General features: G+C 44.6%; 1 protein-coding gene across 7 annotated transcripts in view; it reads left to right on the top strand.

The window, feature by feature from the left end:
• DNMT3A (DNA methyltransferase 3 alpha) overlaps positions 1–16,284 on the top strand; it is a 182,075-nt gene that overhangs the window by 55,369 nt on the left and 110,422 nt on the right. The window contains exons 1-2 of one of the 7 annotated variants that reach the window (XM_072633890.1): positions 7,848–7,923; positions 8,802–8,835. The exons of the other annotated variants lie outside the window; for them this stretch is intronic. Of the exons in view, the coding sequence (XP_072489991.1) occupies positions 8,824–8,835 (12 nt within the window). The 5' untranslated portion in view covers positions 7,848–7,923; positions 8,802–8,823. Of the gene's footprint in view, positions 1–7,847; positions 7,924–8,801; positions 8,836–16,284 lie in introns of those variants that run through there. 7 annotated transcript variants of the gene reach the window in all.

The following is a 16,284-nucleotide window of genomic DNA, read 5'->3' as shown; positions in this document are numbered from 1 at the left end:
CAGTCCTGGGGGAGAGATGTTCTGGATGGAGTGGGAGCTCTTCTACATAGCTGGTATTTAAACCATTGCAACAGGAAGGAAGGCTGGATGGACCTCCGAGGTCTCCTCCAGCTCTGTAACCTCTGATTGTAGGATTATAGCAGAGTGCCATTGGACAACCGAGTTATAATGGGCAGTGAAAAGAAGCTGGGCTGAATGGCCCTCCTGGGACCAGTATTTTGTTGATATTGTCCAGTAGATAACAAGCAAAGAAGAAAGGAAACTGGGTAGTATCTGAGGGTTGCTTTTGTAGTATGAGGAACAGCACCTTCATATTCTCCTGATTTCAAGGTGAGGAAGGTTTCAGGTAGTAGCTAAGAGGAAGCCTCTCCTCAAGACTGAGGGCATCTTCAAAGTGAGATGCTACTGGTGACGTAACTGGAAGATGCTACTCCCAGGTCTGTCACTTGCTGCTGAGCCCCCAGGACAATTAAATACACAGTTCTTGTTTTCCTCCCTCCAAACCCTAGGTAACTCTTCCCTATCTCCATGTGCTACCTCTTCCTTGAGACTAAGGCCTGTGGGTTGGTTCCAGGCCCTTGGGAACTGATGATTTAAGTTTGTTGGGTAGGAGTGGTGACTAAGGATTTGTAGGTTCCATGTCCATCCTTCCTACCCACCTTCCTACCTTCCTCTCTCCTTTCTTTCTTTCCTTTTTTCCTTCTTCTCTCCTTTCTTTCCTTCCTTTCTTTTTTCTCTCTCATTCTCTTCCTTCCTTCCTTCCTATATCTCCTCAAGGAGTTTCTATTTATAACATCATCATCATCATTATCATCATTTAGTGTTTGATTAAATTCAGTGAAGTTTTATATCATATGCCAGTCATTGTGGCACACACTAGAAATATGAAGACAAAACCAAAACAGTTTCTAGCTATTCATCAATTATTCAACAAGCATGTGTTAAAGTGCCCCCTATGTGTTGGGCACTGTACTATTTGCTAGAGGAAACGATGAAAATCCCAGATAGCCCCTGTTCTCAAGGAGCTTACATTCTATCTGTCTGTGTCTGTCTTTCCATCTGTCTGTCTCAGATTTATACCCTGCTTATTCCAAGAGGTTTATTTTTGCTTGGAGGGAGCGTACTGAGGTCACCAGTTGCTAAAAATAACTCAGAGGAGGAAGAAGGATGGAGTTCTGGAGCTTGGGCCGAGCTGACCTGAAGCCAAAAGTTGGTTAGTTCATGTAGAAGACAATGAACCCAAGGACCTTCACTCATCCCAGGATCTCCGCTCCCAGGCAGATGCCAGGGATGCCATCCATCCATAGCGATGTCTTTCACGAACCCTAACCACATCCTATCATAGCTGCTCCTTCTATCCCTTGGTCTTCTACTAGCTTCATCTCTCATAATCATAGCATTCACTTAGAATTTCCTGCCCTGCAGCGTCTTGCCATAGCCATATACCCTGATTGACCCTCACCCTGCTCACCTATCTACTATCAAAACAGAGAGTTAGCTGCCTACAGTCTGGAGCAAATTCTGGGGAATCTGGCTAGAGAGGATTAGGCACACAAAAAACAGACCAGCTATAGCTGCACTCCAGGGGCAGGCTATCTCTCCAAAGGTGCAGCCCTTATTCAATTGGAGATCTCAGGGAAGACAGGTCCGGGAGAAGGGTACCACTGTAATGGGACCTTGGGAGTAGTGACATCCCAGGGACAGTTCCCTGGAGGAAGGCATCGGGGAGTTAATTGTCATAAGGAAGAAATGTACCTTGCTGGAGAAAAAGAATCTTACTCCCCACTTCTAGATATCTGCACACCCTAGGACAAAGCCCCGTTGGTGTTGCATAGTTATTGCTACATAATGACAGCTAGGTGGTTACAGTGGATAGAATACTAGACCTGGAGTCAGGAAGGCCTGAGTTCAAATGTAGACTTAGATACTTAGAAGCTGTTTGACCCTAAGTAACTTAGGGTCAACTGTCTGCCTCAGTTTCCTTATCTATAAAATGGGGATAATAATATTAATATCATCTTCCTCCCAAGGTTGTTGTGGGAATCAAATCAAATAGTATTTGTAAGGCACATAGCACTATGTACATTTACTATTACTATTACTACTACTACTACTACTACCACTACCACTACCACTACCACTACTATTATAAGTACTACTACAACTACTGACCCATTCTCCCTCTGATCTCCAGATATACACACATACCTCAGTATTCATACCTGAAATTGGCATAGATTTCTGCAGTAACATACATTCACATCTCCTCTCAGAACTAATATAAGTATAAGGGCTACCTGATTTTAAATGTATTGTGTTCTTGAAGATTATATTTTAGATTACTGTAAGGCAAATTTCTTTCTGTGAACACTTTGTATTCTGATGGTGAGAGAGAATGAATAAATGAATTTTCCATGAATGAATGAATGCAAATCAATTTATTAATCTTTGTACTGTGCTAATCTCTGGGGATACAGAGATGAAAAAGAGACAATCCCTGCCTTAAGTTAGTTACATTCTAACTGGGGAGATAATACATATAAGGGAGTGGTGGCCAGGGAAGAGTATTTAAAAAGTCACAGGGATGATAAGAATCATGGGGGCAATTGATTGACAAGCTCTTTCTAGAAGCAATGATCATGTTGATTACGGTTCCTATAGCAAGAGGTGGATATGTATCTGTGCCAGGGCATTTCAGGAAGAAATGGTCAGGTGGCTGGGGTTAGCTAGGTATAAATAAAAACACCCATCAGAGCAGCCCAGTCCCAGGGTTCACCTGGAGGTTCAGTTTTAGGATGGCATGGCAAGAAGATAGTGATGAAAGGGAATGATTTGCCCTGGGGACTGGGACACGTGTTCTCTTACCTGCCTTAGAAATTATCTTACCTTATTGGATTTTAGCAGAAACCATTGCAAAGAGTAGATAAAGGCAACAGAGATCTAAGTATGCAGTATAAGAGCACGTGATCATAAAAATCATCCAAGACCATCTTGTCTAACCACCTCATTTTCCAGATGAGGGGACAAAAGCCCAGAGAGGGGAAGTGATGCCCAAAATCCTATAGGGAGTCAGTGGCAGAATAAATATTGGTACCTAGGATGTCTGGTCTTTATTAGGGGACTAGAAAAATGCAAAGCAGCAAAATCCATGGAGCAAATGACTGCCCTATATGATAACAGATGCTTCTAGTTGCACACAACTGAACACGAAGGGATGTAAATATGTCCACGCTTTCATCAGTACTGTACATCCATCCAAAGACACCTCTAGCTACCCAACTCACCCAAGATCTAGGCTTTCGTCAGTGAAGGACCTCCTTCCAAAGAATAAGATTGTAACCAATGTATAACTTAGTAGATAAATCTTAGAGAATTGCCTGAGATTCAGAGAATTATGTGATTTTCCTGAGCTAGTAAGTGTCCAAGGGAGGATTTGAACCCCTCCAAATCCAACATTCTCTCTACTATCCCACACTACACTCACACACTGAAACTTGGATATATAAACACAGAGACAATAACTATTTCTCATCCTGAATTGACTATGAAAATTGAATAAATTCAATTTTTAAAAGGAAAATTGAATAAATTTGATAAGGAAATCTATTGTTTTAGCTGCCCTCCTCCACAATCTTATGGTCTTAAAACTCACAAGCTTAAAAAAAAGACTCCTTCCCCTCCTCCTCCCTGTATCCTGTTCCTCTCACCCCTGGCTTGTCCAGCTTCTCCCTTGCTCCCTATCTTTGTGGTTAATGCTTTTAAGAGCTTGGGTCCAAAGACCATTCAGGTCATTATTTCTTATTCTTCTCTTTCACATCGTTTCTTGGAGTTGACTACAGCAGTGGATGCTCATACAGCTAGGTCACTACAGAACTCATCCACTTCAGTGTACGTGGTGGACCTTAGGGCATGAATTAGATTCAGGCAGGCAATTTCTGGTCTCCTGACTTAAACTTGCTCAAGGCAGATAAATTCACAAATCCAGCTTCCTCTCCAGATTTACTTCCCAATTTCACTTTTGCTGAGTGTGGAATGATGAACAGAACACTAGACTTTGGATCAAGAAGACCTGAGTTCAAATACCACCTCTGACACTCACCAGTTGGGTGACAGATTCTGTGAGCCTCAGTTTCTCCTTATATAAAATGGGGATAATGATCCCTGTATCACCTGTTTCAGGGAGTTGTGGTGAGATTCAAATAATGAAAATTGAAAACCCTATATTTTTCTTGTTATTATTATTATCTTCTCCCCCACTCCTTCTCTCTTTATTCTTCTCTCTTGATTCATGATGACACAAAGTCCCTCTTGTTTTTCAGATCCTGGGTGATCGTTTGTTTGCAGGTCATAACTGCTCTCCTGATATCTGCCTAAAATTAGTGGCTGACTCCTCTATGAATTTCCTCCTATCATTAGCTAATACTTTCCCTCTCCTGGTCCCACATAACCTGCTCAGCAGCCCAAAATTACTCATTGTTCTCAGACCATATTCCTCTTGATACCCCAGCATTAAATCACAACAAAGTTATTCTCGATCCAGCCTTCTCTGATTTCCAAAGGTGTGAGGATGGGGGTTAGAACTGCTTACAACTTTTTCTTCGGACCAGTCTGGATTAGATCCTTCAGTATGGGAAAGGAGCAGGAGACATAGCTCCTCCCCTCCAGAGTCGTTATCTATCTAAGGCAACAGAACATAAATACATTAACAGATAACTTGCTTTGCTATACAAAGAGCTATGTGTGTGGTACAGGGGGCCATGAGCCCTCTAGGAGCTTAGAGGAAGGGGGATCACTGTGGGTTGGGCTGGTCTAGAGTTCCTGAAAGGCTTCACCGAGGCTGTAGGACTTTGCCCCAGAAGGATGGGTGGGATTCAGAGAAGCTGAGAGGGGGCTGGGACAGCTTTCCAACAAAGCAAACTACAAGATATGTTTGGGGAACAATGAATGAGTTGAGTGATCTAGCTGCAGCCATGAAGGTTACAATATGGGAGAAGTAAGTGATTAGGTGGGGAAGGTAGGTTAAGGCCACATCACAGAGAGCCTTAGATGATAAACTCAGGAACCTTATCCAGTTGGCATTGGGGAATCCTTGAAAGTTTTTGAGGAAGGGAGTGATGAAAATGCTATTTTATTAGGATGGGGCAGGAGAGGTAGCCTGTTTAGAATGATGTGCTTTGTTGAAGTCAGGAGGGCCTCAGTTCAAATTCTACATTTGACACTTTCTGAACTGAACTTACATTCTCTTCCCAAAATCTCTCCCTTTTCTTAATTTCCCTATTTATCCTGAGAGCATCACCACCTTTCTAGCTACCTACACACAATCTCAGTGTCATACACAACTTTGTAGTCTCAGTTGTCAAAAGCTCTTCTCCTTCTCTTTGTAACACCTTTCACAAAAGTTCCTCTTCTCTCTACTCCCACAGAGATCACTCAAGCTCGGGTCTCCATCACCTGCCCCTGCAATGGCTTTCTAATTGGTCACGCTGCCTCAAGTCTCTCTGTACTCCATTCCACCTTCCACACAGCTGCCAAAGTGATTTTCCTAAAGCACAGATTGGACTATGTCATTCCTTCAAACTTTCATAGCTCCCTATTACCTCTACAATGAAATACAATATAGCCTTTACAGCCTGCCCCAACTTACCATTCCAGATGTATTTATTGCACATTGCTTCCTTCCACACACACTACTGTCCAGTCAGATTGGCCTTCTAATTGCTTCTCACACTCAACATTCCATCTCCCATCTCCAAACCTTTGTAGTAGCTACCTGCCATGCTCAGAATGTACTTCCTTCCTCACCATCAGCTGTCAGAATCCCTATTTTCCTTCAAAGCTCAGTTCAGGGGTTGTCTTGCACATGAAGCATTTCTTGTTCCCCCTATCTTCTAATACTTTCCCCTGGAAAAACACCTCATCTGTTTTATGTACATGTATATATCTACATATGTACATATTGTCTCTCCTCTTCCCTCCAAGGATCGTAAACTCCTTGAGGACAGGGACTCTATCACTTCTATTGTTGCATCTCCAAAGGCTTCCATAGTGCCTGGCAATAGGTGCTTAATATCTGCTTGTTGATTGACTTGTTATTAGCTTTGTGATCTTGGTGGTGGTTGTTTTGATTTTAGTCATGTCTGACGCTGGAACCCTTTTTTAAGGTTTTTTTGACAAAGATACTGGAGTGGTTTGCCATTTCCTCCTCCGGTTATTTTACAGATGAGAAAACTGAGGCAAATAGGGCTAAGTGACTTGCCCAGGGTCACATAGCTAGTAAATGTTGGGGGTTGGATTTGAACTCAGGTCTTCCTGACTTCAGACCTGGACTCTGTGCACTATGGTGCTACTTACCTGCCCTTGTGAAGGCAAGTTATTCAATCTTTATGTGTCTCACACAGCGCCTTAAAGACTTACCTATTAAATTATTTGCCTTGGTGTTATAGGAAGTTTTCCATTGCCGATGAAGTTACAGAATCTCTTAAAAGGGCTGTATGGCAGAGGGATGGGAACATTGACTTGAAATCAGAGGACCTGAGTTCAAATCTTGACTCTGCCACCATCATTGTGTGATCTACAGCAAATCTACTTCTGAACCTCAGTTTCCTTATCTACAAAATATAACAAGGATTTTCAGTGAGAGGTATCTTGGCATAGTAGATAGAGAGCTAGCCTCAGAGGCAGGAAGACCCAGGTTAATCTCTTCAGTAAGCTCATTTGTAAAATGAGAGGGCTCCTTCCATGTCCGAAATCTACGATCCTGTGATCCTTAGAGTTCTCATATTGGACCTTGCCTAAAACTCCTGTTTTACAGTATTTCTCTCTGCATTATAGCCTCTCCCCTCCCCCACCAGGTTTTAGGCCCAGAGAGGGCAAACAAACATTGCCTTTTATTCGTCTTTGCATCCATCAGTGCCACAGTGCCTTGCACATTGGGTTAGGGCTAGCTCAAATAAAATCAAAACTTGTCAAATACCATCTCCTAGAGAAGGCCCTTGCCATTCCTTGCAGTCTCCTTCCAACTGCCAGGACCTACCTCACTTCAAATTATCTTATATTTCTTTTTAACCAGTTCTGCCTTTATGTGTTTGCATTTTCTCCCTCCAATAGAATGTAAGGTCTTTGAGGTAAGGGGCTGGTTCATTTTTGTATTTCTGTCTCCTGCCCCTGACAGAATACTTGACACACAGTAGGTGCTCGATTAATGCATCCAGTAGGATTGACCCCGACTACAATGAAAATAGTTATAATCACAAATGCTGTGCTTGATCAGGCTCATGGTCCATTCAACTCAGGAGTCTGTCCCCAAGGGGGATGCCAAGCAAGAAATACTTTCCACCCTGACCTTGGTTTGTCCTAATGCTGATGACCTGCAGCCCAGGATGGAGGGACGAGCTAAGTGGTGCAGTGTGTGGCTGGAGGTTGCCTATTGAACACCATCTGGTCCTGAGGGAGGGTGCTCCTTTGCTGGGCTCCCCTGGTTCCCCATTGGCATCCTCTCTGGGCAACCTCTCTTTTCCCACGGCAACCCCTCTTTTCCCACCTCAGCCCCCACCAAGGACAGGAATTACGCAACTGGACTCAGAGCTAGCAGACTTGCTTAGCTAAGGCGTCAGTGGGGTGGAGGAGTCGAGGGGTGACGGATGCTCTGAATCTCTTTGGCTAGCCTTGCCTCCCAGCAGCGTCTTCTCCTGGCTGCAACACGATCTGGGGAGCCAGATGCCAGAGAAAAGGGGCTGTGAGAAGGGGCTGGGGCTGGAGGAGCTGGGAGGGGGGGAGTGGGGCTGGCCCCTTTCCAGTCTCTTCTGGGGGCCGGGCCACACTGCTTACGTGGACATGCGGCTGTTTCCTGAAACTAGAGTCAACCTGGAAAAATCTAGAGCTGAGCTTGAGAGCTGATGGGCTTGCAGGGAGGAGAGAAGGGAAGTAAGAAGGTGGGGGGGGGGGGGAGTGGGGGAGTAGTTGTTTGTGCATGCACACGCATACGTGTGTCTGGCTCTAAGTACATAGATGCGGGTCTGTTAGCGTGCACGCTCCTGCATGCACCTCAGTGCGTGTGTCTTTAATCACAGGGAAGCAGCTGGCTTAATGCCAGGGTTCCCGGATGGCACCGAGCAGAGCCGCTGCACGGCCTCTCCATCTGCCCGATAGGCCAGGGTGGGAGCCTTAAAGGCACAGCGTCACCCCGGGAGAGAAAGCTTTGTGAGAGCAGGGAGCCCCTTCCCTGGCCCGGAGAGCCGGGACTAGAGGCCTGGGCAGGAAGGCTGGGGGCAGAAACTGAGGAGGCCTGAGAAAGGGAAGGGGGGCGTGGCTGATGGAGAGCCTGGGAATCTGGAGAAGGAGATGGAAGGGAGGAGCCTAGGGAGCCCCCAGAAGCCTCCTATGCGCCCCACCAGCTATGTCTTTTCCATGACTGGGAATTTCAGGCCTTCTTCATGCCTGACCATCCGGGCAGCCAGGACCATAAACTGAGGCAGCCCCAATTTTTTTTTCCTGGCGTTTTAGCCCCTGCGTCATCCACTCCCCGGTGGGGCTGGGGGAAGGGCTTTTCCGTGGCCACACCCTCTAGCCTTGGTTCTGTTCCTTGGGTTCCATCCACAGCATCCTGTGGACCCTCCCAGAGGAGGTTTTCTTGGAAACAGAACCAAAGGAGTCCCCAGGCTAGCCCAGGGATTGTAGAAGAAGCTGGCAGCAAGGCAGGAGGGGCCAGGGAAGCAGTCTACTTGGACTCTGGGGAATGGCATTGCTTGAACCTGACCTCTCATCACTTTCCCTGTGCATCTCTTCTACCTTGGTTCCCATAGGAACAGCACATCAGCAAAGCTCATGATGACTCAGGTAGGCAACTGGAGGGGGTGGGGGGGAGGAAGAAAACGGGAGGAGAGATGGGGAAATGTGTTAGGAGTGTGGATTGACCAGTAATGCTGTTGCGCGTTCCTCCTGCCAGATAGTGGGGTTTCTTTTCCCCCAAATCCCAGACCTCCACTGGGATTTCTATTCACTGTGCCCTCATTTCTGAACCTGTTTCTATGCTGAGATGTAAAAACACAAACCCAGAAAGGAGGGAGGAGTTAAGACTTTTATGAGCCCTTGAAGACTTAGTTAGCAAACAGTGGCTGGAAGAAACAGCTGCTGAGTACACAGGGCGTATGGGGTTGTGGGGGGTGGAGGGAGTGGGGAGAGGGAGACTGGGACAAAAAGGGAGGACCCTTGGGTACCAGCCACATAGAATGGATGGATGCTGGGAGTATTTCTTTTGGCAGAGGCTGGAAGGATAAGAGCCTTCTGCCATGGGTGAGGTTGACTCCTTGCAGTAGACTGTACTGTGGGAACCTCTTAGCTTTGCCACTCAGATTTCATTGCAGGGAAGGGGTTGAAAATTTCTGTCATAAGGCAGCCATGAAATCAGCCAGCTGGTCTAGCATTATGAACACCTGAGAAGTTTAGCTAGGCTTGACTGTCTGGGTTGTGGGCCAACAGATTTGTAAAACTTAGAGTAAATGGATGGGGCTGGGGGTGAGGCTGATATGTTTTGCCCAATGCACAGTAGACACACACACAAAACAACCACCAAAAAACAGGTATTTACTCAATAGCTGAGTCAATAAACATTATTAAGCATCTGTACTATGCTAAACTCTGAAGATACATAGAAAAGCAATAGACAGACCTTTTTTAGGAATTCACAGTCTAATGGGGATGTCAACTTGCAAACATCTATGTACAAGCAAGATTAGCCAGGATAAAGGGAAGATCAGGATTTTTTTAAGTGCTTGCTCTGTACTAGGGGTGCTAGCGATACAAATATAAAGAATCAATCCCAACCAACCAACAGCTGTCTACTAAGTGCTTAAACTATACCAAGGGCTATCCTAAACCAGGACCCTCGAGACATAAAAAAATAAATAAACAAAAATAAAAATGAATAAACAGTTTCTGCCTTCAAGGAGTTTATACTTTATCTAGGAGGAGACCTATTAAGTATATACAAAATAGATCCAAAATCAAGACAAGATCATTTGGAAAGGAGAGGAGGGACAAATGCCCCAATGTAAAAGTTAGATTTCAAAGCACTTTTTTTCTGTGTGTTTTTAATATGATTGTCTGAAAGCAGATATCATGGGGAAGAACAATTTGTAACTAGAGATTTAGGAAAAGGCTAGAACTTTCTTTATATTTGCCATGCCTGCTAACATGAAAATATTAAGCAAGAAAGAAGACAAGTGTGGGAAAATAGGAGACAGTTTCAGGTTTATGGGACAGTGTAGATAAAAGTTTTAGAACCAAATATGGGAACAAGTAAGAAAAAAAGACAGAGTAGTTTCATGTTGGTGAGAAGTTTCAGTCACATTTGACTCCTTGTGATCCCATTTGGGGCCTTCTTGGTAAAGATACTGGAGTGGTTTGCCATTTCCTTCTCCAGCTCCTTTTACAGGTAAGAAAACTGAGGCAAACAGGGTTAAGTGACTTGCCCAGGGTCACACTGCCAGTAAGTGTCTGAGGTCAGATTTGAACTCAGGAAGATGAGTCTTCCTGATTCCAAGTCCAATTCTCTATCTACTGCACCACCTAGATGACCACTCAGTTTCACACACATAAGACCATAGTTTTAGAGCTGGAATGAACCTTAGAACACATCTGATCCTACCTCCTTATTTTTACAGATACAGAGTCTGACATCTGGCATACTTGCCCATGGTCACAATGGTAGCTAATGGCAGAACTACAGTATGAACTCAGATCTTTTTACCCAAGATGAAACACCCTCACCATCATTCCACACTGCCTTGAGCCAACTGAATGGTCAGAAAGAAAGAAAAGTATTTTGGTGGTAGGGGTGTATATGAGGGAGTTTTTACAGGCATGGCTTTGAAATCTAGATAGAATAATTCCATGGTCAAGCAACAAGTATTTATTAAACACCTACTATGTGCCAGGCACTGTGCTAAGTGCCAGGGATACAAAGAAACACAAAGACCATGTTCCCTATCTTCAAGGATCTCATATTCCAATTGGGAGATGCTATATGCAAATAACTGTACCTACAAGATATATATGATGCAAAAGGAAAACCTCAGAGGGAAGGCACTAAGCAGTAGATTTGGGGGGAAGGGATTACTGAGAAGGGCCTTTTGCAAAAGGTAAAATTTGAGTAGAGTCTTATAAGAAAGCAGGAGGAGAAGGTGAGGAGGGAGAACATTCTGACATTAAAGACAGCCAGTGAAAAGACCAAGTAGGGAAATGGAGCCCAGTGTTTGAGAAATATCAAGAAGGCCAGTGTTCATGGATCATAGAGTGTGTGGAAGAGTCAAGTCTAAGATGGCAGAGCTAGGAAGAGTCGGTTGTGAAGGAATAGCTAAGTAGTGTAGCAGATAGAGCACTGGAATCAGAAGACTCATCTTCCTAACTTCAAATCTGGCCTCAGACACTTACTAGCTGTGTGACCCTGGGCAAGTTACTTAACTTTGCTTGCCTCAGTTTCCTCATCTGTAAAATGAGAGAGAGAAGGCAATGGCAAACCATTTTAGCATCTCTGCCAAGAAAATCCCAAATAGATCATGGAGAGTCAGACATGATTAAACAACAACATTTTGGGAAGGATTTTAAAAACCAAACAGAAGATTTTTTATTTTGATCCTAGGAGTAATAGGGAGTCACTGAAAGTTTATTGAGACAGGTGGGGAAGAGGTAACATGACGAGATCTATACTTCAGGAAGATCTCTAGAGGAGGCCTTCAAGGAAAAAGGGAAGTAACATAAAGCATGTGGTGTGGTGGAAAAGTAATTTCTCACTTCATCAGCATTGCAGGCTTTCTGCTGGTGCTCATGAGAAGGGAGAAGAAATGGACAATACATACCAGCTTTTTTCTTCTTTCTTTCCTTTAATTTCTCCACTCTAATGAAAATCTGGAGAAGCTGAAGTTGGTACCTGTAGCTTCTTGTGGCAACAGCTACTGTTGGTGCCATCTCCCTGGACAAGGAGTCTCAACTGCAATTCCCCAGAGCTGTTTGTTGATTCATGATCTAAAGATAGTTGCCAAATTAGCCTTCCAGGAAAAAAATAAATTGGCCATGTCACTGCCCTACTCAAAAATCTTCGATGACTGCTCTGTTGCCTTTAGGATAAAATCTCAAATCTTCAGTTAAGCATTTAAAACTCTGCACAAAGGACAGAGGATAGAGCAACAACCCTGAAGTCAGGAGGCCCTGAATTCAAATCCAGCTTCCAACACTTACTAGCTGTGTGACCCTGGGCAAGTCACTTAACACTACCTTAAAAAAATGAACAAATTTTTGGAAAAATAAACCCCTGGACAACATGACTCCATCTACTTTTCCAGTCTTCTGTCACTCTTGATTCTGAGAGCTTTGTACTTTCCCATCATAGCAATTTGTTGGCTATTACCCAAAGAGAACATCTCACCTCTTGCCTCTTCTTTACCTTTGTCTCAATGGTTCCCAATGTCTGGAATGCATTTTGTCTTCACCTCTACCTCTTAGAACTCCTTGTTTTCCCCATGATATAGCTAAGGTGTCAGCTTCTCCTTAAGATTATTTCCCAGATTTTTAATGCCTTGCTCCTCGAGATTACTTTGTGTTTTTGTATTTATCTCCTGGTGCACATGTTGTATTGCCCCCAGTAGAAAGTGAGCTTTTTGAGGACAGACTGCTGTGTTTTTACCTTAATGTCTACAACACTCACTGGTGCTTAAGAAATGTTTGTTAAATGAACTGAGAAAGCAAGCAGTGCTGTATCTATTGATCAATCAAGGATATTTTAAGAAATGATTTTCATGAAATCTTTAGTGGGGTGAGGAGCAGCCCCTGTTAGAGAAACATTTTGGTAGCAATGGACTGTGGGCATTTTTATGGTCAATTGGAATTGTAAAAGTTATCTCCAACCTTATGCTCAGACTCAGTTCAGTCAGGCTCAATTATTCAAGCATTTTTTGAGTACCTTCTATGTTCTGGACACCACACTAGTCTCTGAGGATAGAGATCAAAAAATGAAACAGTTTTTGCCCTCAGCTTATATTCTGTTAGTGCACAGTGGTATGTGCAAGATAAATAAAGGTACCATAAATGCAAAATAATACAAGGAACCTTTTGGTGAGGGAGACCCAATCAGCTGGAGGAGGGGAGGGTGATCATGTGGAAGAGGTGGCAGTAGGGCCATACTTTGAATGAAGCTAAAGATTCAGAGATGGTGAAGGAAGGAATGCATTCCATGCATGGGGAACATCAATCTGTGCACAGGTAGAAAGAGGGGAGTTGGAATGTTATGGATGAAGAACAGCCAAGAGGTGAGTTTGTCTGAAACATAAGCATGAATGAATGAATGAATGATCAGCCTTGAAAGATAGGCTCAAACTAGATTGTGAAGGGCTTCGAATGCCAAATGCAGGAATTTGTATTTTACTCTCAGGGCAATAGAGAGTCACTGGTGCTTCTTGAACAGGAGAGTTATGATGTTATGTCCACTTGGCAGTTGTATGGAAGATGAATTACAGAGACTGAATCATGAGAACTGAGAGAGACCTTAAATGTTGTCCAGAGTCCATCCCCCGAGAGGAGCCTTTTTCAAGCTGACACAGTTACTGTCGTGTCTTCTGCCCAGCTCCACTTACAGGCCACGTGCCGTTATTCCGTTGTATTAATTCCATCATTTCAACTGAATTGTTAGTTCCTAAGGTTGGGAGCCATATTTTAATTCTTTTGTTACCCTCCTCCCACTGTGCTTCCCCCTCTTCTCCCCATAGGCCATCACAGTGTGCTTAATAAATCCTTCTCAGTTGGTTGACTCAGCTGTAGCCTTGCCTCAGTAGGAGACTGGAAGGCCCTGCATCTGGCTCACAGAGGTTATGAAGTCAGTGACTGAGAAGATAAAGGGTAACCTTAGGACAAGCTTGTCTTCATCTTCATCTAGGAAAGGAAGTTAGATTTTTTTTGGACTTGCCCAGTACTAGAGAATAGGCCAGGCAAGACAAGAAGTCATCGTTAAGCACCTACTATGTGCCAGGCACTGTGCTAAGTACCCAAGATACAAAAAGAAAGATAGACCCTGACCTCAATGAGCTAATGGGGAAGACATCACACAAGGGAGCTGAAAAGAAGAAGGGGAAGGTACTCACCAGAGGACATGGTGGCCAAGTCCTAAGAGCCACAAGTAGAACAGTGGGAAAGGACTGAAGCATGGCTGGTCTAGGCAAATCCAAAATGTAGTCTCTGGAAGGAACTCAGCAGTGGGAGTAAGGGGCTGGAAAGAACAGAGGGATCTTCCAGGGCAAGGAGGCCCCAGGAATGAGGGAAAGTTCCAGATAGAGAGAGTAACTGAGATATGGTATCCTGAGAGCCCAAGAAAGAATCAGGAAAGAAATTAAGTAAGGATAGCAAGGAAAAAGGAGGCTCAAGGAGTAATAGGGGAATGGGACATGAGTGGGCAAGGCTAGTGGTCCTAAGGAGGGGGGATGAACTTGGAGGAGGGTAGTGATGGCAGTGTGAAGCTAAAGAAGAACTGGATGGAAACTGTCTTTGGAAACAGGGAGGGAGGATGAGGATCCTAGGGATCTGGTGGGAGGGGAGAGGACTGTCAGAAAGCCATATCTCCTAGGGCTCTATGCCCATGGAGCTGGCAATCAACAGGAAGTGAGTCCTTGAGGTGAGGAAAGCCACTGTGATGCACTGGGCAGGAAGTGACAAGAGAGCTATAAAAAGCAAGCTTTGTGTGTGTGGGAGCAGCTTCGTGGGGCCCAGAAACGCAGCAGCTGCTTTGGCAGCCCCATGTGCTAGGGAGTGGCCAGAAGGAGCCGGAGGACCATATCATGGTAAGAGAATGGACGGTCTGACCCCACTATGATGCTTCCCAGTGGTGGGAGGATGGACCAGGTACACCCAGGTACGGCATTCACTCCTGCCAAGGAAATTGGCAAGGGGGACACGTGGAAAGATGTTTTCCTGTATCAGTGGCATCCATGTATGAGCCTGTCTGTACTTGTCTGCCATGAGAGATGCCTGGAACAGCTGGTCCCATTTGAGTCTGGCATATTTCAAGTTTCGGTCTGTCTTGTCATTTTGACCCACATGACCATAGTGAGGCCTCCTGAGGTCAGAGGACAGACATGACCCAAGGGGATTTCCCTTGCTGAGCAAGGTGGAAAAACCTAGAACTAATGCTTAGGAAACTATAGAGCTTTGCTTTCTTGTCTAGAAACAGGTCTTGCACAACCTACCCGCTCTGTTAGCATCTTCCACTCCCTGTCCTACTCCTCAGCTTTAACTTTTTTCCAACTCCCCCCTCAAACCTCCCCAGTTATATCTCATTCCCGTTCTCTAAGCCCTGTCAGGAACTTCTTCCACCCACTGTAGCCTTTCCATTTCTCTTCTATGAAGGCCTCCCATTTCTACCCCATCAAGGTTTGGTGGATGCCTATTTGGAGGAGCTGCTGTGCCCCATAGGGCACAATCCTTTTTTCATTCTTGAATCCCTAAGTCCCAATTTCTTTCTTTGGGTTCCTTCTCTGTGTCCTCAGTTATTAGGCCATAGCTCTGGAGCTAGAAGGGACTTCAGAGGACATCTAGTCTAGCCCCATCATTTTGTAGATAAGGAAACTGAGACACAGGGAGGTTAGGTCACACAGGTAGTGTCAGAGGCAGGATGTTCTGATTTCAGAGCTATGGTACATAACTATACAATGCTTATTCTTTAAAAAACAAAACAGGGAGTCTCCCAGCCTTTCCTAGGTTGTTAGTGCAGGGACCACTCATGGGCTGATCTCACTTTGATTAGTATGGAAACCTTGTCCATTTCTAACCAGGGCATTTTGACCTTCCTTAGACCATCTGGTGGTCCTCTGCTTCCTTTTGAACTCTTTTCAGACACCTTATCAGCTTACCCCCAGTGTGGCTCAGAACCCTCAAGTTCAAGAGATCCACTAGCTTCAGCCTCCTTGGCAGCAAGGATTCCAGGCTTGCAGAGCAAACTCAGATCTATTTCCTCAATCCTGACGCCACTGAGTGTTGTGTGGGGTTTTTTTTTTTTAGCTGTTGTCTGAAGACCCCAGGTCACACTACTTTCTTCCTCAATGAGTTCAAAGCCTGCCTCACATTTTTTTCTCTCCCCTCCAATTTCTGCCCTCACACTAGGGGACTTCAACATACATATTGGTTCTCCCCCAAACTTCCTAACCACTTACTTCCTATGACCTACTCACCTCCCATGAACTACGCCCCCACCCTACCTCAGCCAAATACAAAGAAAGTCATACCCTTGATCTTGTCATCACCCGT

Source organism: Notamacropus eugenii, chromosome 1 (assembly GCF_028372415.1).
Source record: "Notamacropus eugenii isolate mMacEug1 chromosome 1, mMacEug1.pri_v2, whole genome shotgun sequence".
Classification (NCBI taxonomy): Eukaryota; Metazoa; Chordata; class Mammalia; order Diprotodontia; family Macropodidae; genus Notamacropus; species Notamacropus eugenii.
This window is presented reverse-complemented; position numbering and strand designations above follow the sequence as displayed.